General features: G+C 42.6%; 1 protein-coding gene and 1 pseudogene across 3 annotated transcripts in view; one reads left to right on the plus strand and one right to left on the minus strand.

Moving 5' to 3' along the window:
• Window positions 1-881: 881 nt before the first annotated feature.
• Window positions 882-9,321, minus strand: LOC105543753 (annotated as a pseudogene).
• A 7,887-nt stretch (window positions 9,322-17,208) lies between these two features.
• Window positions 17,209-25,681, plus strand: part of LOC105543708 (cytochrome P450 3A8) — a 37,372-nt gene continuing 28,899 nt past the window's right edge. For 2 of the 3 annotated variants that reach the window (XM_011985742.1, XM_011985743.1), the window contains exons 1-3: window positions 17,209-17,463; window positions 21,713-21,806; window positions 23,714-23,766. In XM_011985742.1, the coding sequence (XP_011841132.1) occupies window positions 17,393-17,463; window positions 21,713-21,806; window positions 23,714-23,766 (218 nt within the window). In that variant the 5' untranslated portion in view covers window positions 17,209-17,392. Of the gene's footprint in view, window positions 17,464-21,583; window positions 21,607-21,712; window positions 21,807-23,713; window positions 23,767-25,681 lie in introns of those variants that run through there. The other variant, XM_011985744.1, reaches the window with a different exon arrangement.

A 25,681-nucleotide genomic window follows, 5' to 3' on the forward strand; every position in this document is an offset into this window, starting at 1 on the left:
CCCATGCCTTTGTGTTGAATGGTATTGCCTAGGTTTTCTTCAGGGGTTTTTATGGTTTTAGATCTAATATTTAAGTCTTTAATCCATCTTGAATTAATTTTTGTATAAGGTGTGAGGAAGGGATCCAGTTTCAGCTTTCTACATATGGCTAGCAAGTTTTCCCAGCACCATTTATCAAATAGGGAATCCTTTCCCCATTTTTTGTTTTTGTCAGGTTCATCAAAGATCAGATAGTTGTAGATGTGTGGTGTTATTTCTGAGGCCTCTGTTCTGTTCCATTGGTCTATATCTCTGTTTTGGTACCAGTACCATGCTGTTTTGGTTACTGTAGACTTGTAGTATGGTTTGAAGTCAGGTAGCATGATACCTCCAGCTTTGCCCTTTTTGCTTAGGATTGTCTTGGCAATGTGGGCTTTTTTTTTGGTTTCATATGAACTTCAAATTTTTTCTTTTTCCAATTCTGCAACACAGGCTTTTATAAGCAGTTTTTAATCCATAAGTACAATAGGCATTTTGATACTGAGATGTCTCACTTCTGTAGATTCAATTCAATGTATTTAAGGTTACCTAAAGTTGACATTGAAATTTTAAAAATAGGCCAAAAAATCACAATAAAAACCTATATATTTTTATATGGAGTAACAGTAGACAACCTGATTCCAGAAATTAAAAATTATTTCACAGCCTGTGGCTTCAGCTTGGCAAGTGGCCTAGGTTCCAAGACTGTTTTGATTCTATCAAAATGTAAGTACCAATAAAAAGAATGTGTCTGTGTATACACAGACATATCTTTTAAAGAAATTGGATAATCTATGAAGCCTCCTTGGTGCTTCCTTTAAATTTGCTTGAAAATGACCATTGCATTAGCTTCATGGAAAGAACTAGCCAGCTTCTTGTTGTAAAGCTAACAAGGTCATCATTTGTCTAAGGCTAGAAAAGTACCCACAAGATGTAAACTGTAGGGAGAGAAGGAGGAGATGAGGCCTTTCCCTGGCATTTGGTAGATAAAACTCAAGAGATTCTAGAAAAATGACATGATGTCAGCCCTTCTTGCCTTTTTCTTCCCATGTTGGTTCCAGTGAAAGAAGACATTTTGCTCTTGAAATTTCCTTATATTCCAGACATGTTCATAGAAAGCTTGAGACCAGTCATGGTGGCTCATGCCTGTAATCTCAGCACCTTGGGAGACCAAGACAGGAGGATCACTTGTGCCCAGGAGTTCAAGACCAGCCAGGGCAACATAGAAAGACTCCATCCCTTAGAAAGACAAATAAGTTGAGCCTGGTGGTCTGTGGTTCCAGCTACACCAGAAGCTGAGGCGAGAGGCTCACTTAAGCCCAAAAATTCAAAGCTGCAGTGAGCTGTGATCACACCACTGCACTGCACTCCAGCCTGGGTGTCAGAGCAAGATCTTGTCTCAAAAAAAAAAAAAAAAAAAAAAAAAAGAAGGCACCCTCTGCATTCATCCTAATCTTTGCTGATACCTCCATGTATATTACCTTACCTTGCTGTGCTAAATGTTGTTTTTCCTGTGTTTCTTGTCTTTCATGATCCAGAGCTGCTTTATTACCCATAAAAATCATTGGAAACTCACCATGCTCCTTCACTCTGAGGAGAATCTGTCTTTGGAATTTATAGGTTTCTTCAAAACCGCCTCATCTGTGCCTGAAAAGATCAATAGGAAACCCTCACCAGTCCTCATACACTGTTCCTTCATGGCTCCAAACTCTTCTTGCCCTGTTGTCTACAAAACACCTAGCCAGGCTGCTCTACCATCTGGGACACACTGCTTTGTGTTGGTATCTTCAATGGGTGTGGATCATAATCCATTAAAAAATAGGACTGGAAGAACTGTGTGCATCAACTTACAGCAGGGGAGGGGGTCTTGGGTGCCAGGAGTTGTCAGAAGGTCTGGTCCTAGGGCAGCATGGTGCCTGGGGCTGGCTGGGTCTTGCCCCAGGCACAGAGAAGTGGGGTGATTACAAGGGTCCGGGGCAGTGGGTGAGGGTGGGGGTGCTCCTCTATGCCTCTCTGCAGCACAGCTACATATGGCCATCTGGGAGCACTGTTTTCTTAAGTTTTAGCTTAGATTCAGGGGTACATGAGCCTAAAGTTTGTTATATAGGTAAATTATATAACAGATTTGTTATGTAGGTAAATTACATGTCCCAGGTGTTTGTTGTGCAGACAATTTTGTCACTGGGACAATAAACATAGCATAGGATAGGTAGTTTTTTTTTACCCTGACCCTTCTCCTACCCTCTACCCCCAAGTAGGCCCCAGTGCCTGTTGTTTTCTTCTTTTTGTCCATATATACTTGATGTTTAGCTATCACTCATAAGTGAGAACATGTGATATTTAGTTTTCTGTTCCTGTGTTAGTTAACTTAGAATAATGGCCTCCAGCTCCACCCATGTTCCTGCAAAGGACATGATCACATTCTTTTTTAATGGCTGCATAGTATTCCATGGTGTATGTGTGCCACATTTTTTTTTTTTACCCAGTCTGTCATTGATGGGCATTTAGGTTGATTCCATGTCTTTTCTATTGTAAGTAAAGCCACTGTGGAAAGGAGTTTGGCAATTTCTGAAATAACTTAAAACAGAATTGCCATTTGACTCAGCAATCACATTATTGGGTATTTACCCAAAGGAATGTAAATATTCTGCCATAAAGACACACGCACACAATATATTCATTGGGGAACTTCTTTTTTAATGGAAATGTTTATAACTACAAGTTTCCCTTTTAGCATTGTTTTGCTGCATCTCATCAGTTGGTTTTTTTTGTTTTCATAATAATTTGTCTCGAGATATTTTCTAATTTCTCTTGTGATTTATTCTTTGACCCATTGGTTGTTTAAGAGTGTGTTGTTTAATTTTCATATATTTGTGAATTTTCCAGTTTTCCTTCTGCTGTTGATGTCTAGTTTTACTTAATTGTGATTGGAAAAGATACATTACATGATTTCAATCTTTTTAAATTTATTAAGGCTTGTTTTGTGGCCTAATGCATGGTATATCCTGAACAATGTTTTATATGCACTTGAGAAAAATGTGTCTTCTACTATTGTTGGGTGGAATGTTCTGTATATGTCTGTTGGGTCTAATTGGCCTATAGTGTTGTTCTTGTCCCCTATTTCCCTATTATCCTCTGTCTAGTTGTTCTGTTTAATATTGAAAGTTGACTATTGAAGTCTCTTACTATTATTGTAGAGCTATTTATTTTCTCATTCAATTCTATCAATGTTTGTGTCATATACTTAGGAGCTCTGATGTTCAGTACATATATGTTTATAATTATTGTATCTTTTAGGTTAATTCACCCTTTTGTCATTATGCAATGTTCTTTGTTTCTTGTAACAGTTTTTGAACTAAAGTCAATCTTGTATGATATTAGTGTTAGTATAGCCACTCCTTCTATCTTTTGATTATTATTTGCAGGGAATATCTTTTTCTATTCTTTCACTTTCAACCTATGCATGTTTTTAGATCTAAAGTGAGTCACTTGTAGACAGAATATAGTTGGATCCCATTTGTTTTATTCCCTCTGGCAATCTGTGTCTTTAGAGGGGTCTAATATATTTAATATATTTACATTTAAAACATACTGATAGAAGGACTTACTATTGTGATTTTGTTGTTTGTCCTCTGCATATCTTACAGCTTTTTTGTCCCTCATTTTCTTATTGCCTTTCTTTGTGTTTGGTTGATATTTTACAGTGACATGTTTTGATTACCTTCTCATTTTCTATTGTGTATATTCTGTAGATACTTTCTTTGTGGTTACCATGGTGATTACATAAAACTTCTTAAAGTCATAACAATGTATTTTAAATTGATAACAATTTAACTTCAATTTCATTAAAAACCACTACTCCTTTACAGCTCTGCACTCCCTCCTTTATGTTATTTATGTCACAAATTACATCTTTATATATCATGTACCCATTTACATAGACATAGTTTTTTGTTATGCTTTGGTCTTTTATATCCTATAAAAGTATTAAAAGAGGAGCTGCAAGCCTAAGTTTCAATAATCCAGGTTTTACATTTGTACATATATTTACTTTTACCAAAGAACTTTATATTTTCATATTTTCATATTTTCATATGGTTTCAAGTCACTTTCTAGCAAAAAAAAATGAAAAATAAAAAAAGGAGAATCCATCTCTACCAGGCTGTCACAGTACTAAAAGAATACCACACAGTCCCTGCCTCTTTCCTAAAAATATTTTTTAAATTTTGGCTTTTGTTGTTATAACTTTACCAAAATTATTTAAAGTAACTTTACCAGCATTGAGTTTTATTGACTAAAGTCCCCTGGATTATTTCATGGGTATAAACCCATTTTGTTTCAGCCAGTTTGCATGGGGCCTTTTCTTTGGAAAACATAATTTCTGGACTGCTGGCAAGATGGACGAATAGAAACAGCTCCAGTCTGCAACTCCCAGTGAGACTGACACAGAAGGCAGGTGATTTCTGCACCTGAGGTACCTGGTTCCAACTGAGGTACCTGGTTTATCTCATTGGGACTGGTTGGACAGAGGGTGCAGCTCACGGAGCGTGAACCGAAGCAGGGTGGGGTGTCGCCTCACCCAGGAAGCATAAGGGACTAAGCCTGAGGAACCGTGCTCTCTGGCCCAGATACTGCGCTTTTCCCATGGTCTTCGCAACCCACAGACCAGGAGATTCCCTCTGGTGCCCATGCCACCAGGGCCCTGGGTTTCAAGCACAAAACTGGGCAGCCATTTGGGCAGACACTGAACTAGCTGCAGGAGTGTTTTTTTTTCCATACCCCACTGGCACCTGGAATGCCAGTGAGATAGAACCATTCACTCTCCTGGAAAGGGGGCTGAAGCCAGGGAGCCAAGTGGTCTGGTTTGGCGGGCGCCACTCCCTTGGAACCCAGCAAACAAAGATCCACTGGGCTTGAAATTCTGGCTGCCAGCACAGCAGCAGTCTGAGATTGACCTGGGACACTCGAGCTTGGTGGGGGGAGGGGCATCTTCCATTGCTGAGGCTTGAGTAGGCGATTTTACCCTCACAGTGTAAACAAAGCGCCTGGGAAGTTTGCACTGGGTGGAACTCACCACAGCTCAGTAAGGCCACTGTAGCCATACTGCCTCTCTAGATTTCTCCTCTCTGGGCAGGACATCTCTGAAAAAAGGCAGCAGCCCCAGTCAGGGACTTATAGATAAAACCCCTGTCTCCCTGGGACAGAGCTCCTCTGTGCAGTGTGGCAATTCCTCACGGATTTAGAACTAGAAATATCATTTGACCCAGCCATTCCATTACTGGGTATATACCCATAGGATTATAAATCATTCTACTATAAAGACGCATAAACGTGTATGTTTATTGCAGCACTATTTACAATAGCAAAGACCTGGAACCAACCCAAAAGGCCATCAATGATAGACTGAATAAAGAAAATGTGGTACATATACACTGTGGAATACTATGCAGCCATAAAAAAGGATGAGTTCATGTCCTTTGCAGGGACATGGATGAAGCTGGAAACCACTATTCTCAGCAAACTAACACAATAGCAGAAAACCAAACATTGCGTGTTGTCACTCATAAGTGGGAGTTGAACAATGAGAACACATGGACACAGGGAGGGGAATGTCACACACTGGGGCGTGTTGGGGAGTGGGGGCCTAGGGGAGGGATAGCATTAGGAGAAATACCTAATGTAGGTGACGGGTTGATGGGTGCAGCAAACGACCATGGCACGTGTATACCTACGTAATAAAACTGCACGTTCTGCACGTGTACCCCAGAACTTAAAGTATAATTAATAATAATAATAATAATTTCTGGGCATGGAAGTGGCTGTCTTTCAGGTTCTACTTCGATGTACATATTCTGAAAGAATTAAACCTGTCAAATAAGCCTTGACTTTCAATGGCAGTCACTGGAATTGACCCTAATAATGTGTTTTGGGGTAAGCCTACTTCATATTCTCAACCTGTCTGCAGTAGTCATTATCATCTGAACTTCCTAAGGTTCATGTGCAAAGTTGAGTTCATTGTTTAATATTCAACAAAGATTACGCCAGTAAGACAGTGCTGTAGGAAAATATCAGATATGTGTCATCACTGGTGGTATTACTTAAATTGCAACATATTTTAGCTGGCTGCTGATTTCAGCCACAATGACTGCATTTTATTTCTGTCTCGTGATCTGCAGCCTCGGAAGCTTTGAACTTAGCTCACAGAATCTTGGACATCAAGAACATGTGGTTCTAATGGCTAGACAGGGAATGAGAGTAAAAGGATTTTGCCCATGGTCAAGTGAGTAAACAACAGATTTGGAGGGGTCTGGACTCCTGTGATGACTTCATTCTGACAATAGTGTTTTGGTTGTCCCTTCATTTCCTCCTAATCCTACATGTCTGGTCTGATCTGGCTGTTTCCCACCTTCCAATTCCTGCCTTCTCCAATGCTCCCTTCCATAGGTCACTCTGTGGCTCAGAGACCCTGCTTAACAAATGCCCAACCTTTTAATTATTTGTTCAGTAAAACTTGAACTCATGTCTCCCCTTCTGATAAAAAGAAAATACATTGTGTAATGTAGGGTTACTCTATAACTTTTGTCCTCTCTCTCAGCAACTACTGAACTAACTGTTTTCATATTGGGCAAACGTTTATGGAAAGACTGCCAAGAATCAGGTACTAGGCTTGGTAATATCCTCCATTCTCTCTAGTCAAAGCCAGCACCAGCCAGACTCACAGATCTAGGTCCCAAGCCCACTGCAGATCACAGGCCAGGGTCTGGTCTCCTCTGGGCTCCTTTGGGAGGGAAAGACAGAATCATTAACACCCATTTTATAGATTAGGCAACTGAGGCTGAGGAAGTTTAAATAACTCATACAGGGCCTGCAAGTCAGTTATATTCCAAGGATCCCTACTCGCTGTCTTCTCTCTACAGAACGAGATATCTCTGGAGTCCATAGAAAGCCCAGGAACCTGGCTGGGCTTGGTGGTCCATGCCTGTAATCCCAGCACTTTGGGAGGCTGAGGCAGGCAGATCACCTGAGCTCAGGAGTTCAAGATCAGTCTGGGCAACATGGCAAAATCCCATTGCTTCTGAAAATACAAAAAATTAGCTAGGCATGATGGTGCATGCCTCTAATCCCAGCTACTTGGGAGGCTGAGGCACAAGAACTGCTTGAGCCCAAGAGGCAGAGGTTACAGTGAGCCAAGATTGTGCCAGTGCACTCCAGCCTGGACAACAGAGCAAGACTCCATCTCGAAAAAGAAACAAACACAAACAAACAAAAATAGAAAGCTCAGGGGCCACCTTTGTCAGCTTCCCAGCCACACCTTTTTCTTGTCCTCCTCTGTCTCTGGCATCTTCTTGCAGGTTCTTAATTCTTTGTGGTTGCACAAAGTCAAAATCCCAGAAAAGTTACCACTTCACAGCCACTCAGATGGCTATTTTTTTTAAAAAGGAAGATAGGAAGTGTTGGCAAGAACGTGGAAAAACTGGAATTCTCACCTACTGCGGATGAGAATGTAATATGGTGCTGCCACTATGGAAAACAGCTTGGAGGTTTCTCAGAAAGTTAAACAGAATTTCTGTGTGACCCAGCAATTCCTCTCCAAGTTATACATCTAAGAGGATTAAAAACGGTTACTTAAATATATGGACTCACATATTCCTAACAGTCCAATTCACAATAGCCAAAAGGTGCAGATAGTCCACATGTCCATCGATGGATGGATAAATAAATTGTGGTCTATCCATTCAATGGAATATTATTCAGCCATAAACGCAATGAAATATTGACACATGCTACAGAACAGATGAACCTCAAAAATATACTATGAAGTGAAGGCCGGAAACAAAAGTCCATATATTGCATCATATAAAATATCCAGAAGAGGGAAGCCCAGAGAGACAGAATGTGCCACCGTGGATGCCAGGGTCTGGGGAGAGGCGAGACTGGGGAGAAACTGCTCAACTGGTACAGGCCTTATTTTGGAATGATGGGAACGTTTTGCAACTAGATAAAGGTAGTGGTTGCAGAACACAGAATGTACTGAATCCCACTGATTTGTTCACCTTAAAATGGTTAATTTTCAGTCCTCAGATTGGAAAATCATTAAAAAATGGTTAATTTTATGTTATGTGAATTTCACCTCTAAACATGTTTTACATCTCAGAAATATACACTAACAGGCATGGGACAGGTCACTATGGTGCCTGCCAAACCCAGCGATGTTGTCTGGGGTCTCCGCTCAGCCTCAAGCCTCTTGCTGACCGGTGGAGGGCAGAACCTTTGCCCTGCAAGTATAAGATCCACATGCTGGCATGATGCCTGGCCAGATAGCTTCTTTATTAGCAGTAATTAAAATTGCCTCAATACAGACACTGTACCTTGCAACCAAGAAATGACAACAATGATAATAAGGGTTAAGCTGGGCCATTCTCTCTTTGCCAGTTAAATTATATTTATTATAGCTTGACATGAAAAACAAAGCAACTCCAACAGGTATCACAAGGGCAAAGGACATGAACATTTTATCAAAGAAGGACACAGCTATCAAAAATACAGAAATATTCAACCTTGTTAATAATAAAGTGGCTGAGCTCAGCAGTTCATGCCTGTAATCCCCGTGCTTTGCAAGGTTGAGACAGGAGGATCATTTGAGGCCAGAAATTCAAGACCATTCTACCAAGTCAGTTCAAGATCAGACTTCATGTCTACAAAGCATCAAAAAATTAGCCACACATGGTGATACATGCCCATCGCAGGAGGCTGAAGCAGGAGGATTGCTTGAGCCTGAGAGGTTGAGGTGGTAGTGAGCCAAGATTGTGCCATTGCAATCCAGCCTGGGCAATGCAGCAAGACTCTGTCTAAACAACAATAATAATAATAAAGAAAAAGGGTTGGGATGCCATTTCTTGCTTATTCAATACACAAAGTTAAAAGCAATTTCTACTTTTTCTATTTTTTTATTACTAGAAAAAGCTGGAGCATTCTCACAGCCTGAAATGCTTCTCACCTTCCCTTCTTCTGTCCAAACACTTCTCTGTCTATGATAATGCAAACAGTCACTCCTTTAGGAAGACTTCACCCCAGGTTGTTCCAGGTCCCCTTATCTCTGCCTTCCCAGAACTCCTGGCGTCTCTCCAGTTCCCTCCATGTGGTGAAGTACCCCCACCTAGGGTTATCGTATGGCTCTGTCTGCAAAGGTCTTGTTCACACCTTCCCTTACGGTTCTGTTCCCCGGTGTTGTGTCATAGCACTGGGCAGAGCGGAGACCCATTCACACTGATAGAGAGGGCCCATGGTTCTGGAGATAACCATGTAACCGATCAGAATAGGGCATTGAGGGCTGGGTGTCAGGCATGGGCTGCACTTGGGTGGGCAGGCCCCCTGGAAAGTCACTGGGTTTGGCAAACTTCCTAGTAACATGTCTCCCTGGGGTCCCCTTGGAACTGCATGCAAAAATGCTGGATGCTGGTTTATCCTGGGCACACGGTTCATTCCTTTCATTTGATTATCAAAGAAACTCATGTCCCAACTAAAGGTCATAAACTCAGTTTGTAAACTGAGGTTATCTCAGCTAAATGAATTTGCTGACCCTCTGCTTTCCCCCAGCCTCTCGATGCCCTTGAAATCATGTCAGTTCAAGCAGTCTCATGAGTCATTACAATGTTTAATTATTTCAGTGATTATTAAACCTTGTCCTGTGTTGACCCCAGGTGAATCACAAGCTGGACTTCTGACAAGGACAAGTTGTCATATTCTTTTCAATTACAGAAAAAAGTAAGTTAATTGATAGGTTTTTTTTCGTTTAAAAAAAGTTACTAGTTTTGAAAAGGTAGTATGTGCACATGGTAAACATTAAGAAGGTATAACAGGATACTTCTTTTATACTAGTAAGAATAATGTTTTCTCTAAGTTTTTTTGTTTTTTTCTGGATGCTTTCATCAGATTAAGAAAATTTCCTGCTATTAGTTGTTGAAGGTTTTTTATATCATAAATGAGAGTTGAATATTATCATATATCATTAATATATTATTATTGAACTATCGAAGGCTTTCCCTAAAACCATTGAGATGGTCTTATAACCGTTCTCCTTTAACCTGTTGACGAGATCATTGGTATTTATACTTTTTCTCTGTTAATGATTCTTGAGTCGTTACCTCAAGAATCTTGAGTCGTTGAAACAACTTGGTCATGGTGTATCATCTTTGATCACTGCTGTCTCTGGCTTGCTACTATTTTGTTCAGGATTTTTGCACTGATGCTCATGAATGAGACTGGCATGCCATCTTCCTTTGTGGTCCTGATTTTTTTCTGATTTGGCTCATGTGGCCCTCATGGAATGAGTTGGGCATGATGCCTTCTTTTTCATGTCTCTGGATTGATGGGTCACTTTGGATTCTCTCCAGATGGCCCTCAATGGTCCCTGCCTCCTCATTGTTAGGCCCCTAGGCAACCCCTTCTCATATCTGGTAGGCCCAGGAACCTGTGGGGGTTTTGTTTGTTTGTTTGTTTTTTGAGATGGAGTCTCGCTCTGTCACCCAGGCTGGAGTTGGAGTGCAATGGCCCGATCTCGGCTCACTGCAACCTCCACCTCCTGGGTTCAAGCGATTCTCCTGCCTCAGCCTCCTGAGTAGCTGGGATTACAGGCACCCACCAACATGCCTGGCTAATTTTTGTATTTTTAGTAGAGATGGGGTTTTACAATATTGACCAAGCTTGTCTCTTGGCCAGGCTGGTCTCGAACTCCTGACCTCATGATCTGCCCACCTTGGCCTCCCAAAATGCTGAGATTACAGGCATGAGCCACCACACCCAGTGGACCTGTGGTTTTTAGAAGCTCCCCAGGCATGTGAATGTTGTGAGCATCCCAGGATGATAGCCACTGTGAGTTCGGCTGTTAAAACTGTGAGAAAGCACCAGTAGGACCCTCTCCAGCACTTGCCTGCTGAGGTCATGGAAGAGGCTTGTTGGGCAGATGATGCCTTGGTTGACTCCTGAAGGATGGTTAGGAATGCACCAGATGGAAGCTGGGTTGGACCTACTCTATGCTGAAGAACAACTTGTGTGGACACAAGGAGACACAGACACATCATATTTGTAGAGCCTGGGGACTGGCCAATCACGCCATTTGCTTAAAACATCATGTACATTTGGAGAAGTGGACTGAGACAGACTGAAGAAGCTAACAGTGGCCAGATGAGAAAGGGTCTTGTGTTACTTCCTAGAGATACTTAGATTTTATCCTGTGGGTGATAGGAGCAGTTGGAGGGACTGAAGCCAAGGAAACATGTTTCCTTGAGATCTATGTTTTTTGAGATGCTGTCTGGTGACTGAGTAGCAAATTCCCTGGATAAGGCCTGCCCAGGGTCAGGCAAAACTCCTGAAATAAGGAGTATGAGAAGCGGTGTAGGTTTTGCTGATGTTTTGTAACACATCTTGTGATGATCTTCATTTCCCTCACCAATTTCCTGTTTCATTAATTCCCTTTCACGTGCTCTTCTGAAATTTGCCTCACAATCTTTGAATTCTCTTTGACATGTTGGTTTCATCACCTTTTACTTTTTGCTTTCCTGGAAACACAAATGATTCTGATTGCGACATGTCAGAATTATTTGCAACATTACCCTTTCTGCTGAAACCATGAGTTCACTGAATACACAAATTGGTAGGATGCACATGTTGTTTTCATGGTCACGACCAGCTCTGTAGCATTTTATAACTACATTGGCAGTGTACTGGGAGGTGTAGAGGGAAATATTTATCTCATGTGTGGCTGACACAACCTGCCATGTTGTTTTAGGAGCCTCCTTGGAATCCCAGCAAGAATGCCACTGGCACAATTTGTAATCCCAATGTCCTTCTCCATGCCCTGACTTCATGGCTTAGTCACTTCTGAAGTCTCTTTCTAACTGTCTGTTTCCACATCTATAAAGTGTGAGTTAAATCATCCTAACACTACTCATCTTACAAAGTTTTCTTGCTGATCATTAAAAGAGTTGGGAAAGAACTGTGTAAATTGTGAATTTCCATGGAGATGTTAGTTGTTACTTTATCAAGAAATAGAGACTCTAGAATGGAGTAGAAAACAAACGGTCATGATTAAGTCCTCCTCCTCTTCTTCTTTTTATTAATTTTTAAAGGAAAGACGTTTAATTGACTCACAGTTCCATATGGTTGGGGAGGCCTCGGGAAACTCTCAATCATGGCAGGAGGCAAAGGGGAAGAAGGCACCTTCTTCACAAGGTGGCAGGAGAGAGAGAGCCCCTCTTCTGTTTTGTCATAAAGTCTACAGACGTGCTTATGCTTCAGGGAAGGGTGGGAAGAGAGAAGGAAGGACATTGCTTCACTGCAGCCCTCACTGATGAGTTTGCTAAGGCACCTCACTTTGTCCCAGCGTATGGGCAGAGCTCTGGCCACTACCTGTTCAGAAGGCCAGGACTGCATTGCTAGTTCCCCACTAACTCTGTGTGACCTTGGGCAAGGCTGGGCCTGTGTCAAAAGATTATGACCCTGGGCTCTCAGGCTAGAGGATCTAAATATGAATCCTGGCTCTGCTAGAGCAATTAGTGATGTAACTTTGGATGGGTCGGTTAACCTTCCTGTGGCTTAGTTTGCTCATCTGTAAAATAAGGATCATAACAATATCAATACCATGAGGCTGTTGGACAGATTGAATCAGTTAATGCAGGGCAAGTACTTAGCATGACACATATTCATTATTGTTTCCTGGAGTAAGAGCTGTGTATGAGTGGGTGTGAGCATGTGTGAAACCCTTTCTCTGCAATCTCAGTTAAGAAACCAATCCACAATTTAAAGTTCAGGGCCTAAGTGGGTGGTTTTCTTCTCCCAGTTCCATGCTACCCCACCTTTGCTCTTTCTCCTACCCATAGGTGGAGCCTAAGCGATCGATAAGAGAAGGAGAATAGAGGACAGGGAATGCCTTTGAAAATCCTAGAGGGACACAGAGGCTGAGAGGCAGGCAGTCCTGAAAGGGCCTTCTAATTTGGGCAAGGAGAACCTTGGTCTTCATAAGCCAATTCTGGTCAGTTTCCCCCATGGACAGATGAGGAAACAGGCCCAGGAATATCCAAGGTCTCACACTTCCCATCCGTCAAGTCTTGTTGATTCTGTTGCATTCATATCTTTCAAAGAGAGATGGAGTTTAGGGAAAGAAAGAAGGATCAACTGTGTCTGATACCGCTGGGAGCTTAAGTAAAGGATTCTTTTACTTCATAGCATTTATCCTAATTTGTAATTCAGTATTATTTGTGTGGCTGTTTGGTGTCTCTTTCTCCTATATGGGTGCTAGCTTCATAAGGGCAAAGATTCCGATTCTTTAAAATTTAGTGCTTGCCACATGCTCTGAACACAGTAGGCATACAGGCTAACCAACATACAGTGGCATCAAAGTGAGACACCTACCTCCTCCAGTGCCAAGAGAGCATGTCCATGCACCTGTCACTCTCCTCAACACCACCCCCAAGCATGAGGCCCAAAAGCATTAGCTATGCCCCTCTTCCAGCCACCAATATTTAAAGGCCAGGTGTGGTGGCTCCCATCTGAAATCCAAGAACCTTAGGAGACAGCAGCAGGAGGTCACTTGAGACCAGGAGTTTGAGACCAGCCTGGGCAACATAGCTAGACCCCATCTGTACTACAAATTAGCTGGCCATGGTTGCATGTCTGTATTCCCAACTACTAAGGAGGCTGAGGTGGGAGGATCACTTGTGCCCAGGACGTGGAAGCTACAGTGAGCTATAATCATAGCAGTGAACTCCAGCCTGAGCAACAGAGTGAGACCCTGTCTCAAAACAATTTTAAAAATAAATAAATAAAAACAAAACTTAGATACCACCTGGTCACCCTGACCTGCAAGATCAAGTTTTCCCCTACTGAGAAGAATGGGGACCTGAGAGCTGAGTTACAGAAAGAGGATTCTTTTTTTTTTTTTTTTTTTTGGTTTACATCCTCAAGATCATGACCTGTGAAATTTGAATATAATACACATATAATTCCAGAGCAGTGTTGCCTCCCCTTACCACTAGCAATTCACTTGGCCACTGGAGGTCAGGACAAGCTTCCCAGAAGAGAGGTACCACTTGGGCTACCAATATAAAAGGATGAAAACGTTGGAGTGATGGTGTTCCTTGCATCATTGAGTCCCTGGACAGCCTGTCCACTGATGCTGATATCTGAGACTAATGCTTCTCTGAATGTTGAGATTAAACTATGATCCAATGAAACCAGACTGAGAAAGAAGATAAGACTTTCATTGTTGATAAGGACCTTGTATTTCTTATAATTGTATGATTATTTTTCCTTAGCTGTACTATAATTATCTGCTTGTTTGTCTCTGCTCTATGTGCTTAGGGTACAAAGTTGACGAAGACCAACTTTGGTTGGGAGCACAGTACTGAGAGCACAGTACTGAGAGCTTTAAAAAACATGATGAATGCTTTAATACAGGAAAAGAGTAGGGGAGAGGCACGTGGTGGTTGGGTGTATTTTCCTTGACACATTCAGTGCAGTTGTCAGTAGTCAAGTTCCTACATGTTAGAAGATGTTACCTTCTGTGGAATTAAGTGGCAGAACATGCCTTCGATTATCTTCCTTTGCAGAGTAACACCAATTGCATTAGTTAGGACACAGTGCCGGCTGCATTTGAGTCCCAAGCAATGATTAGTCTATCACCGTTGGTATAGATTCCAACCAGTCAGACCACCTCCTGAAGTTTGTAAGGCAGGTAAATCTTCATTTTAGCATAAAAATCATCTTAGCCAAGTATGTGTTTTAGAGGAAAGAAGAAAACATATTTATTTCCGTAAGAGTTTTGTTTCTAAAAAATCAAATAAGAAAGGCTCTGGGTTTAGGTGAGCTAATGAAGTTGTTGATAATCATCAGATGACACTGGAATCTTTACTTGTCTGAGTGTGTTCTGTGCACCTCTCAGTGTGGGAACAGTGAGATCCTCCAGCAATGCTACTGATATGGTCAGAAAATGCATCTTTCCTCCTCCCTGCTGAGATGAGATGGAGTCCTTTGTTCTAGAAGACCCATGGGAGTGCCGCTGGGAGTAACCCTTGAGACAGGAACACAAATCTCAACCAATTTGTGGTTGCAGCCTTGAATCTCACTATTTCCCATGGTGACGCTTAGCAGGGAATGGTAGGTGCACCAGAGCAGCAGAGGACCTTCCATCTCCCTTCCTGTTAGCTTTTTATAATGTTTTATTGTGATCAGTAGCAGCTGGGAAGCTACTTGCAATCACTGAGCCTCAGTTTCTACATCTGTAAACGGGGGATAGTAGCATGGCCCTATGTCATGTGCTCAGCGAAGCCACTGAAAAGAGACAGATATGTGTCAGAATTCCCTGGACTTTAATCCTACTTCTCCTGGGGATTGTCACCCACCTTCCCATGTCTGTCCTTTGTTGACTTGACACTTGCTGTCACTTCTTTTCTTAGATACCTCTCTGTAGGGCTCCATTATTCCAGGGATTCCAGAGTTATGGCACATGCATACCTCCATCCAAACATGTTTATGTGTCTCCTGCTTCACTAGGCTGTCCCCAAGGAAGATGTGGCTCCCAGCATACACCTGGCGCAACACTGCACATGACATTTGCCCACTTTGCCTTGAGTCTGACATGGAATCTGGTGTGAATGTCACCCACTCAGGCCAGGTGCTGAGCAGCCCTGGAGGCTTAAGGGCCACAGGGATGGGAAAACGTGCCTTTCTGGGGTGAGTATCAGTTTCTGCAGGAGGGCTGAACGTGAGAAAGAATAAAGAGAGGAGAAAGTGCACAAGCACAGCTTAAACATCATCTATTTCTATTGAGTTTTAAGAACTCTGAGATTTTGTTTGTTATGTAATCCATTCATCAGGCCAAGCAGACACAGAACTTGGGTCTGAATGATGATAATGAGCTGATATGATTTTCACACCCTCATCACTGAGATCTCTCCCATCAGGAATGGGTCAGGGGGCTCACAGGTGGCAGCAACTGCTGTTACAGGCCTCATCTCTAGCAGCTCCTGGGACCTGCTCTCCTCCCATTAGGAAATCCCCCGCTTGCTAAAAAGGAAGTCATTTGCTTTAAATTCCAATTCCACCCGCAAGAGGCTGGGACCATCTTATTGGAGTCCTTGATGCTTTGTGAGGCTGCAGTGACTGCTGCCCCATCATTGCTGGCTGAGGTGGTTGGGGTCCACTTGACCATCTGGGCAGCTGTTCTCTTCTCTCCTTTCTCTCCTACCGTTTCCAGACCTGCAGCATATCCAGAGAGTAGGGACCACTCTTTGGTAAAGAACCTGTCTGACTTGCTGTCTATGGCAGGACTTTTGAAAAGTTCACAGGAAGCAGCACAAATTGATACTGTTCCACGAAGCCATCAGCTCCATCTCATCCATGCCCTGTCTCTTTTTTAGGGGTCCTCTTGCCAACAGAATCACAGAGGGCAAGCCTGAAAGTGCAGAGACAGCAGCTGAGTCACAGCTAAGAGATCTGGCTGTATTAATGACCTAAGAAGATGGAGTGGTCACTGGAAGTCAGAGGGGATGACACACAGGGGCACAGCAATCTCAGCCAAGTCAACTCCACCAGTCTTTCTGGTCGCCCACTGTGTGTACAGCACCCTGATAGGGACCGGAGCCATGACAGTGAATAAGACCAGACTATGCCCTTGAGGAACTCACCTCTGCTAAGGGAAACAGGCGTGGAAACACACAATGGTGGTAAAGAGGAAAGAGGACAATAGGACTGCAAGAAGGGGACAGAAAGTACCCAGGGGAGGAAATGGTTACATATGTGTGAGGAGGTTGGTGAGGAAAGACTCTAAGAGAAGGCATTGTCTGGCTGGGTTTGGAAGGATGCGTAGGAGTCTTCTAGGGAGTGCAGGCACACTCTAGGCATAGGTAAAGATCTGTAGGTGTGGCTTGTTGGGATGAATTTCAAGTATTGTGGAATGAGGACAGCCATGGAGACAAAGGCAGGAGAGAGGATATTTAATAGATTTCATGCCAATGGCTCCACCTGAGTTTCTGATAAGGACCCAGAACCCTTGGACTCCCCAGCAACATTGATTGAGTTGTTTATGATTCCTCATAGAATATGAACTCAAAGGAGGTCAGTGAGGGGTGTGTGTGTGTGTGATTCTTTGCCAACTGCCAAGGTGGAGAAGCCTCTTCCAACTGCAGGCGGAGCACAGGTGGCCCTGCTACTGGCTGCCACTCCAGCCCTGCCTCCTTCTCCAGCATATAAACAATCCAGCAGCCTCAGTGAATCACTGCTGTGCAGGGAAGGAAAGCTCCACGCACACAGCCCAGCAAACAGCAGCACACAGCTGAAAGGAAAACTCAGAGGAGAGAGATAAGGAAGGAAAGTAGTGATGGATCTCATCCCAGACTTGGCTGTGGAAACCTGGCTTCTCTTGGCTGTCACCCTGGTGCTCCTCTATTTGTGAGTAACTGTCCAGGCTCTTCACCTCTGTTTTCTTGAACTTGGGGTGCTAATCAGGCTTCTATTTCCCTTATCTGTTTTGAAGATCAAAAAAGATGGTCAGGCCGGGCATGGTGGCTCACACCTGTAATCCCAGCACTTTGGGAGACTGAGGCAGGTGAAATGCCTGAGGTCAGGAGTTCAAGACCAGCCTGTCTAACACGGTGAAACTCTGTCTCTACTAAAAATACAAAAATTAGCTGGGACATGATGGTGCATGCCTATATTCCCAGCTACTTGGGAGGCTGAGGCAGGAGAATCGCTTGAACCCAGGAGGCAGAGGTTGCAGTGAGCTGAGAGCATGCCACTGCACTTCAGCCTGGGTAACAGAGTGAGACTCTGTCTCAAAAAAAAAAAAAAAAAAGAAAAAGAAAAAAAAAGATGTTCAAGGAGAAGTAGCTTAAGTGTTGGATGCTACAAACACATAGAGGTTATTATAGATCTTATGCAGATGTATAAAGGAATAAATAAGCATCTCCCCTGTCCATCTTTAGTGGCAAGAAGGGTTTAGGGACAGCATTGATTAAGGATGATCTACTTGACAATAGTTTGGACCGAAGGAAGGATAAGGAAGGAAAGAGTGATGGATCTCATCCCAAACTTGGCCGTGGAAACCTGACTTCTCCTTACTAAACCAGAATTTGGATTTTACATTTTCCCCTTTACACTGCAGGAGAAGAGGATGAATCTTCTCACTGGTGGGATCCTGGCATCCTAGAGCAGGTGGAGGGAAGAGTCACTCCCCACTGTGGGTAGTGAGGCTTCTTGCCTGTCACATTTCACTTCCACCTCAATTTCACACTTACTAAGATTTGGGAATCATGATGACAGGAACATAGAAAATATAGACGTCATTTTAATTCTTTCACAGAAACGTTAGAAATTCGGTGAGTTGTGGCAACGTATTTTCCATCTTCTGACATTTTTACACGAATTGATATGGCTTAAATTCATTCTATTTAAAATCAGATTTTTTTGGAGATAGCCTATTTCCAGCATGTTCCTCCTAGGTGATAAATGAGGGCTGTTAGTTCAGTATTTGTTACAATAAATGTGTGTAAAATAACCTCACCATTCCAGAATAATGTCAGGAATATGAATCTAATGCACAAATGTATAACTCTATGACAAGATTGCATATGTCTTTTAAAATATATCTTCCCAACAGTTTATTTTAATAGCCCTATTTCAAATAAACCTGCTTAGCAGGTTATCTTAAACTGTCAGGGCAGGGGAGTAAGCAAGATTGTGAGCCAGTGATGACAGCAAAAGCATCCAGGTAGGATTAAGGTGAAGTGAGAATATTCCTCATCCTTCACGGTAGAACTCCAAAGAGATATTCATGGGTCCTGGCCCCCTAGTGGAGGTCACTCAAAGGACAAACATGTTAGCATCTCATCTGCTTCAATCCTGGACACAGGGGCACCATCTGTGTCAATCTGTTTGTGGTCGGCCATGTTGTGGGGCTGTCACTACAGATTCAGGCAGCCAGGCAGACAATACCTTAGCCTTAGATGATGCTGGTACAGCCCAGGAGTCAGAAGCTGTAGTGTAGACCATGCCCTCCTTAGGCCAACACAATTAAGTGCACTAGATGACTGGCTTTTCTGTTAGCCTCTTCACTGGAACCAAAAGCAGCATTACTCTACCAAACAGAGGGAGCTGGAAAGAAACTGAACAGTTTGCCCAGCCTAGCCTCTGCCTTGACATGGAACCATGTGAGTCTAGACATTCACCTAGATCTTTCCTCAGGGGCCAATGCTGCTGACACATTAACTCAATAGTTTGTCCTGGCCTGAGAGACCATGTAACTTGTAGAAAGTTTAGAAGCAGACATTAGTGTCACTGATTTGTCATGGCTGTGACAACAAAGGGAGGAACTGGAGTGGGAAAACCAAAGGCCACCCTGGTTTTGGCAGATGGTGCACACACTTCCACTAACTGTTCTGGGGGCAAGGATCCAAATGCACTATTAGGCCTGGCTATGCTGCCTCTGCTGGGTCCTCCAAACATAAGCCTCCATGCCATTTCTCAGTTGTATTTTACCATATATCATCAGAGTCACTGGGTTTGCACAGAATGTTTGGAACCTATACTGTCTTAAGGGCTACCCTTTAAATAAGAGAAAGCAAGGTCTTAATTCAACTGTCTGGAACATTTTATGTTTACTTATGTGAAATACTACATCTTTTGCTATCAGCAGGAGGGTACATGGACATTAGAAGGCCCCTGCCTTTCAGCTGAAAGCACATATGAGGCATATGGATCCATTTATACACACTATGCTTTTCAGCCACATTTTCCTAATTTGTCTCTCTGGGGTCAATGTTGTGGGACTAGCAGATTCATGGTTGAATTGATGGATGGTAACCTCTTCCATCAGCTTTTCTTTTTCTTTTTTGAGGCAGAGTCTTGCTCTGCCACCTAGGCTGGAGTGCAGTGGCACGATTTGGGCTCACTGCAAGCTCCGTCTCCTGGGTTCACGCCATTCTCCTGTCTCAGTCTCCCAAGAAGCTGGGATTACAGGCGCCCGCCACCACACCCAGCTGATTTTTTGTATTTTTAGTAGAAACGGGGTTTCACCGTGTTAGCCAGGATGGTCTCAATCTCCAGACCTTGTGATCTGCCCACCTCAGCCTCCCAAAGTGCTGGGATTACAGGCGTGAGCCACGGCGCCCGGCCTCCATCAGCTTTTCTTCTTCCTCCAGTTTCCACTCTTCAGTTACGTCAGACAGGGAAGGTCTTCAGACATCCAGAACCCCTGGTTGGGGGAGTCCATACATGACCCATCAAAGATGAGTTGCAAGCAGGCCTGCCATAGGGAGCAGCAGCATTAATGGGTTTTCCTACAGAGACAGTTGATGTGCAGAGGCAATAAACTGACTGCTTTGTGATTGATCACCTTGAGAAAAATGAGCATGTCTGGCTGTATTAGTCCTTTCTTACATTGCTATAAAGAAATACTTGAGGCTGGGTATTTATAAAGAAAAGAGATTTAATTGTCTCATGGTTCTGCGGGCTGTACAGGAAGCCTAGTGACTTCTGCCTCTAGGGAGGCCTCAGGAAATTTACAATCATGACAGAAGGTGAAGGAGAAGCAGGCAGATCTTTACACGGCTGGAGCAGAAGCAAGAGAGAGTGGGGAGGAGGTGCCACACACATTTAAACCACCAGATCTCATAAAAACTCATTGTCATGAGGACAACACCCAAGGCAGGATGGTGCAAAATCATGAGAAACTGCCCCTAGGATCCAATCACCTTCTACCAGGCCCAACCTCCAGCATTGGGGACTACACTTCAACGTGAGATTTGGGTAGCGGTACAGATTCAGATCATGTTGCTGACACTGTGCTTATCAAATGAATATCACCAGTTGGAAGGCTAGATTCCACAAGAGGAGGAATGACCTGGAAATTGGTTCTTTAGTTGTGATTCTTCTACACACTGTCATTCAGGGACCTACGAGTCAATCATCTTTACCAATAGGTCAAATCAACCAGATCATCTGACCACAGAGAATGAGTTGTAGCTGAAAGCTGCTCACATTTCTATGAGGCCAATGGAAGCCTTGAGCACAGTTGTCAGTCTGTAGAAATAAGGACTCTGTGACTCCTCCAAGACCTCTCTGTGAATTACAGTTTAAGAAGGGCCAGATCCTAAAACAGGGTCAGAACTTCGAGGGAAGGGAAAGCATAAAAGCCTCTAGGCAAATTCTAAAGACAGGGTCACCATAGGCTCTCAGTGACCCTCTGTGACCGAGTGGATGCAGTGATGCAAAATCTCATCATCACAGCTGAAGACAAAAGAAAAGTCACCCTTTCTACCTAGGATGAGACTCCCCAAATTTGGGAAGAGGCCACTTACTAAATATACATAAGGGAATAAAGAGACCTGGAAGAATTCCTGCCTGAACCTTTCAGGAGCACTCACGTTTGAGGACATTTTTCAAGTATTTGCTTCAGGATTGGGACCTTGAAGGCTTCAGCTGCTTTTAGCTAATTGATTGTGACTTTTTGGGATCTCACAGTGGGGGTGGGCAAGGACCTGATGAAGAAATATAATTATTGCCATCAGAGTTACTGTTATTATTTATTGCCTTAATGTTACCTCCTTCTCTTGAGCATTCCAGTTCCTTCGTCAGTGACTCATCAACCCCTATATCTATAAAGTCACAATCCCTGAGACCTGATTTCTGTTTCACTTTGTAGATATGGAACCCATTCACATGGACTTTTTAAGAAGCTTGGAATTCCAGGGCCCACACCTTTGCCTTTATTGGGAAATGTTTTGTCCTACCGTAAGGTGAGTGTTTTTGAGCTCCCTCTTTTGCTTCTCATGATTGCAAAGAGCAGCTTAGTTCCATCAGTGAAAATGCTTCTCCTCAGGAGGAAAGTCTGAGGTTTTACACTTTCAGAAACAGTGTGTAGGCATCACCCAGAGAATGGCAAGGTTTACACCGGGACTCTCTTGCTAACTCTCAGGAACCTCAGGTTTGCTTCAGTTGAGCAGCCCAAATCTCAGGTAGATCAGCAACCTGATGTTGAGAACTTGATGTGCAGACTTTGTGAGCACCATAAAGAAGATTTTCTTTTTACTCCATGCAGGTTCCCAGGAAGGTACAGTCATACTTAGTTAGTATTAAAAGTAGGAAAAGGACCTCCTGATTGTGGCTTGTAATCTGTGTACATGAGAGTCAAACTTTCCTCTCTGTAGCAAGAGCTCTTGAGTAACCTTTTTTCCCTTCCTTCTGGACAGATTTGAAACTCAGTTTGTTAGGGAGCCCAAGTATTTACCACTGGTCATTTGCACCTGCTTCAATCCTCTCCAAAAAATGCTCAATTCCCGAAGGGTATCTCCATGGCTCTACCCCAGCTCTTACTCCCCATGACATCTTTTGCAGCTTTGAGAGTCAGAACAAAGGGGTTCTGCTTTACTTCTTTTCCTTCAAAGGCTGCACCCTATGGGTAAGTCTGATCAAGGAGTGGATATAACTGAGATGAGATAGTGGTTGTCTATGAAACTCAGATATTTAAGCACAAAATGAATGTGTGGGGTTTTGTTTTACATGAAGATGGAATCACATTCAAAATCACTAGAAAGGGGATGATTTGATGAAATTATTAAATATTTAATTTTGCTGGATAGAATATCGTTATGTGCCACGTGGACCGTGAACTTTGGCCGAGCCTTTGTGCCTAACCTGATCTGATGCTCTACCCAGGGTCTGGGCCCTGGATGGAAAATTAGGAGCCCATGTCCACATGGCCAGCAGCAGCAGTCAGCTCTCTGGCTTACATCATCTTTCCTGCATACCTGAGACTTGTTTCTCAGATTCTAATTCTCTCAGGTGAGGGCTCTGTTGTCTAATTACTACCCAGGAATTTCATATTTTTTCCCTGTGCAAAAAAATAATTTCCCCACCACCTTCTCCAGGTCAGCTCTTTAGTAGATGTACCCCCAAGATACACATTCCTGGGACCTTTGTTTGCACAGTGAAAATGTCACCCCTGAAATGTAGATACAGGAAGATTTGTTTTTAAGTTTCATTGAAAACTCCGAGCAAGTGTTGTAATTGGCTGTGTACGATGTGTAGAGGGGACATTTTCTCAGAACTTCCATGTTAAGCTGGAAAACTGGAAAGCAAATCCACTTTGTCATTCTGTCACTCACTCATTTCTCACTCAACAACATGCCTCATATTTATCTAAATCTACTAGACTAAAAGAAGTCCCTGGTGTCTGTAACTTTCTAATTCTGCTAGAACTCTAGAGTGAGCTCATGAAATAAAAGGATGACGAACAAGGAGATGAAAGACTGCGCATTCTCTTCTGATGCTCATTCACTTTCCCTCAGCCTCAGTTTCCCCACATGCCCCTGGAGGTGATCATTCAGGGATTCATGAGATTTTAGAGACAACACATGAAAAAGCAAAAAGACATCAGAAAGACAAGGAGGTACTTAGTATTTATACACAAGGATAAGTCATTCAGTATCCACAACACTTGGAGAAAATTCAAGAGTGATTTTAAGTTTCCCGTTTCAAATACTTCCTCTGTTTTCTCTTATTTCCTTTTTGATGTCTCTAAATAAGCTTCCTGTAACTGCCAGCAAGTCTAATTTCATTGGATTCAACTGTTCTCATCCCAATTAGAGGCAGAGTTAAGTACATTTAAAATAATAATCAAATATCATTTTGTTTCTCCTCCCAGGGCTTTTGGCAGTTTGATATGGAATGTTATAAAAAGTATGGAAAAGTGTGGGGGTGAGTATTCTGGAAACTTCCATTGGATAGACTTGCTCATATGATGAGGTTACCCCACTGCACAGAGGATAGTCTCAGCCCAAAGCCTCTTGGGATGAAGCTCTTGTCAACCTAACTACAAAGAGAGTTCTCTGAAAGAAGAGGATATTTACTTGGGAGTAGAGTATTGCAATGGGAATCTGCATGCCATTATAAACTATGTGCAAACTCACAGAAGTAAAGCAAGACAAAGAGTCTCCAAGGAAAATATGAGGAGGATTTCATATCAGTTTTGAAATAATTATCCTACGCTACAAAGATCAATAGCAAGGGTGACACCATACCAAGGTTGGACAGGCAGTTGCTGATTAGGTGCCCTTGTAGAAATCTTTTTGTGTAAAGTTGGGATGGCCTTTGTGCAATCCTGTAGTTTTGCAAAGTCTTTTGTGATAGTTTTGTTATCAGGCATACAAGCATGAGAATCCTCTCTTCATAGCCTTCTTTGATTTATTTGTCAGGGTTTTTAAACACACACACACACACACATACACACACACACACACACACACACACACACACAAAACATCATTTTGCTTCTGACAACATTCACACTCGCTATTGTAAAACTTTTCAAAGCTCGTCCTACCAAGGATCCCATGTGTCACCAGGTGTCGAGTTCTACAGTCTGAACTGGGCTGGGAGCATTGTGGTTACCACTTTTCTCCAGACTTTGGTGGCCCAGGGACTCACAGCATCACGCTCTGTCCAGTGTCTGCCTATTTCCCTCTTCTTTTTTTCTTCCTTAGGTGCCCTTTTATTACATGCATTCTCTCAAATACTTCTAATACGTGCTCATAAATGCATGGCATCATCTCCTTCCCACATCAGTTCACTTTCAATTAAAAACCAAAACTCTTTCATTTACACTTTGGATTTAAAGTGCTTTTGAAAGAAGGGTGAGAGACAATAGAGAAACAGATTGGCAAATCACTTATGCTCTGCTGTTGTTGTTTTTGTAATTTTCTCTGCAAGTGTGGAACTTTTCATTCTGTTTTGTTATTAAATTTAAGTCAAGACTTTTTAATAGAAGGGTATATAAGCATTTCTTTGTCTATACCTTTCTGCTGAATTTGAAGAAATGCTGAATATTCTTAATCACTGTGTTCCCTGGTAGGCTGATGGACTGTGATTTTATTTTTTTTTATTTTTATTTTTTAAATTATACTTTAAGTTCTGGGTTACATGCATAGAATGTGTAGTTTTGTTACATAGGTATATACGTGCCATGGTGGTTTGCTGCACCCATCAACCCTTCACCCACATTAGGTATTTCTCCTAATGTTATCCCTTGTCAAACTTTCCTCCCAACAACAGGCCCCAATGTGTGATGTTCCCCTGTGTCCGTGTGTTCTCATCATTCAACTCCCACTTATGAGTGAGAACACGCAGTGTTTGGTTTTCTGATCTTGTGATAGTTTGCTGAGAATGATGGTTTCCAGCTTAATCCATGTCCCCACAAAGGACATGAACTCATCCTTTTTTATGGCTGCATAGTATTCCATGGTATATACATGCCACATTTTCTTTATCCAGTCTGTCACTGATGGACATTTGGATTGGTTCCAAGTCTTTGCTATTGTGAATAGTTCCGCAATAAACATACGTGTGCATGTGTCTTTATCGTAGAATAATTTATAATGCTTTGGGTATATTCCTGGTAATGGGATTGCTGGGTCAAATGGTATTTCTAGTTCTAGATACTTGAGGAATCACCACACTGTTTTCCGCAATGGTTGAACTAATTTACACTCCCACCAACAGTGTAAAAGTGTTCCTATTTTTCCACAACCTGTCCAGCATCTGTTGTTTCCTGACTTTTTAATGATCACCATACTAATCCACAACCTGTCCAGCATCTGTTGTTTCCTGACTTTTT

Source organism: Mandrillus leucophaeus, unplaced genomic scaffold (assembly GCF_000951045.1).
Source record: "Mandrillus leucophaeus isolate KB7577 unplaced genomic scaffold, Mleu.le_1.0 Scaffold29, whole genome shotgun sequence".
Taxonomy (NCBI): Eukaryota; Metazoa; Chordata; class Mammalia; order Primates; family Cercopithecidae; genus Mandrillus; species Mandrillus leucophaeus.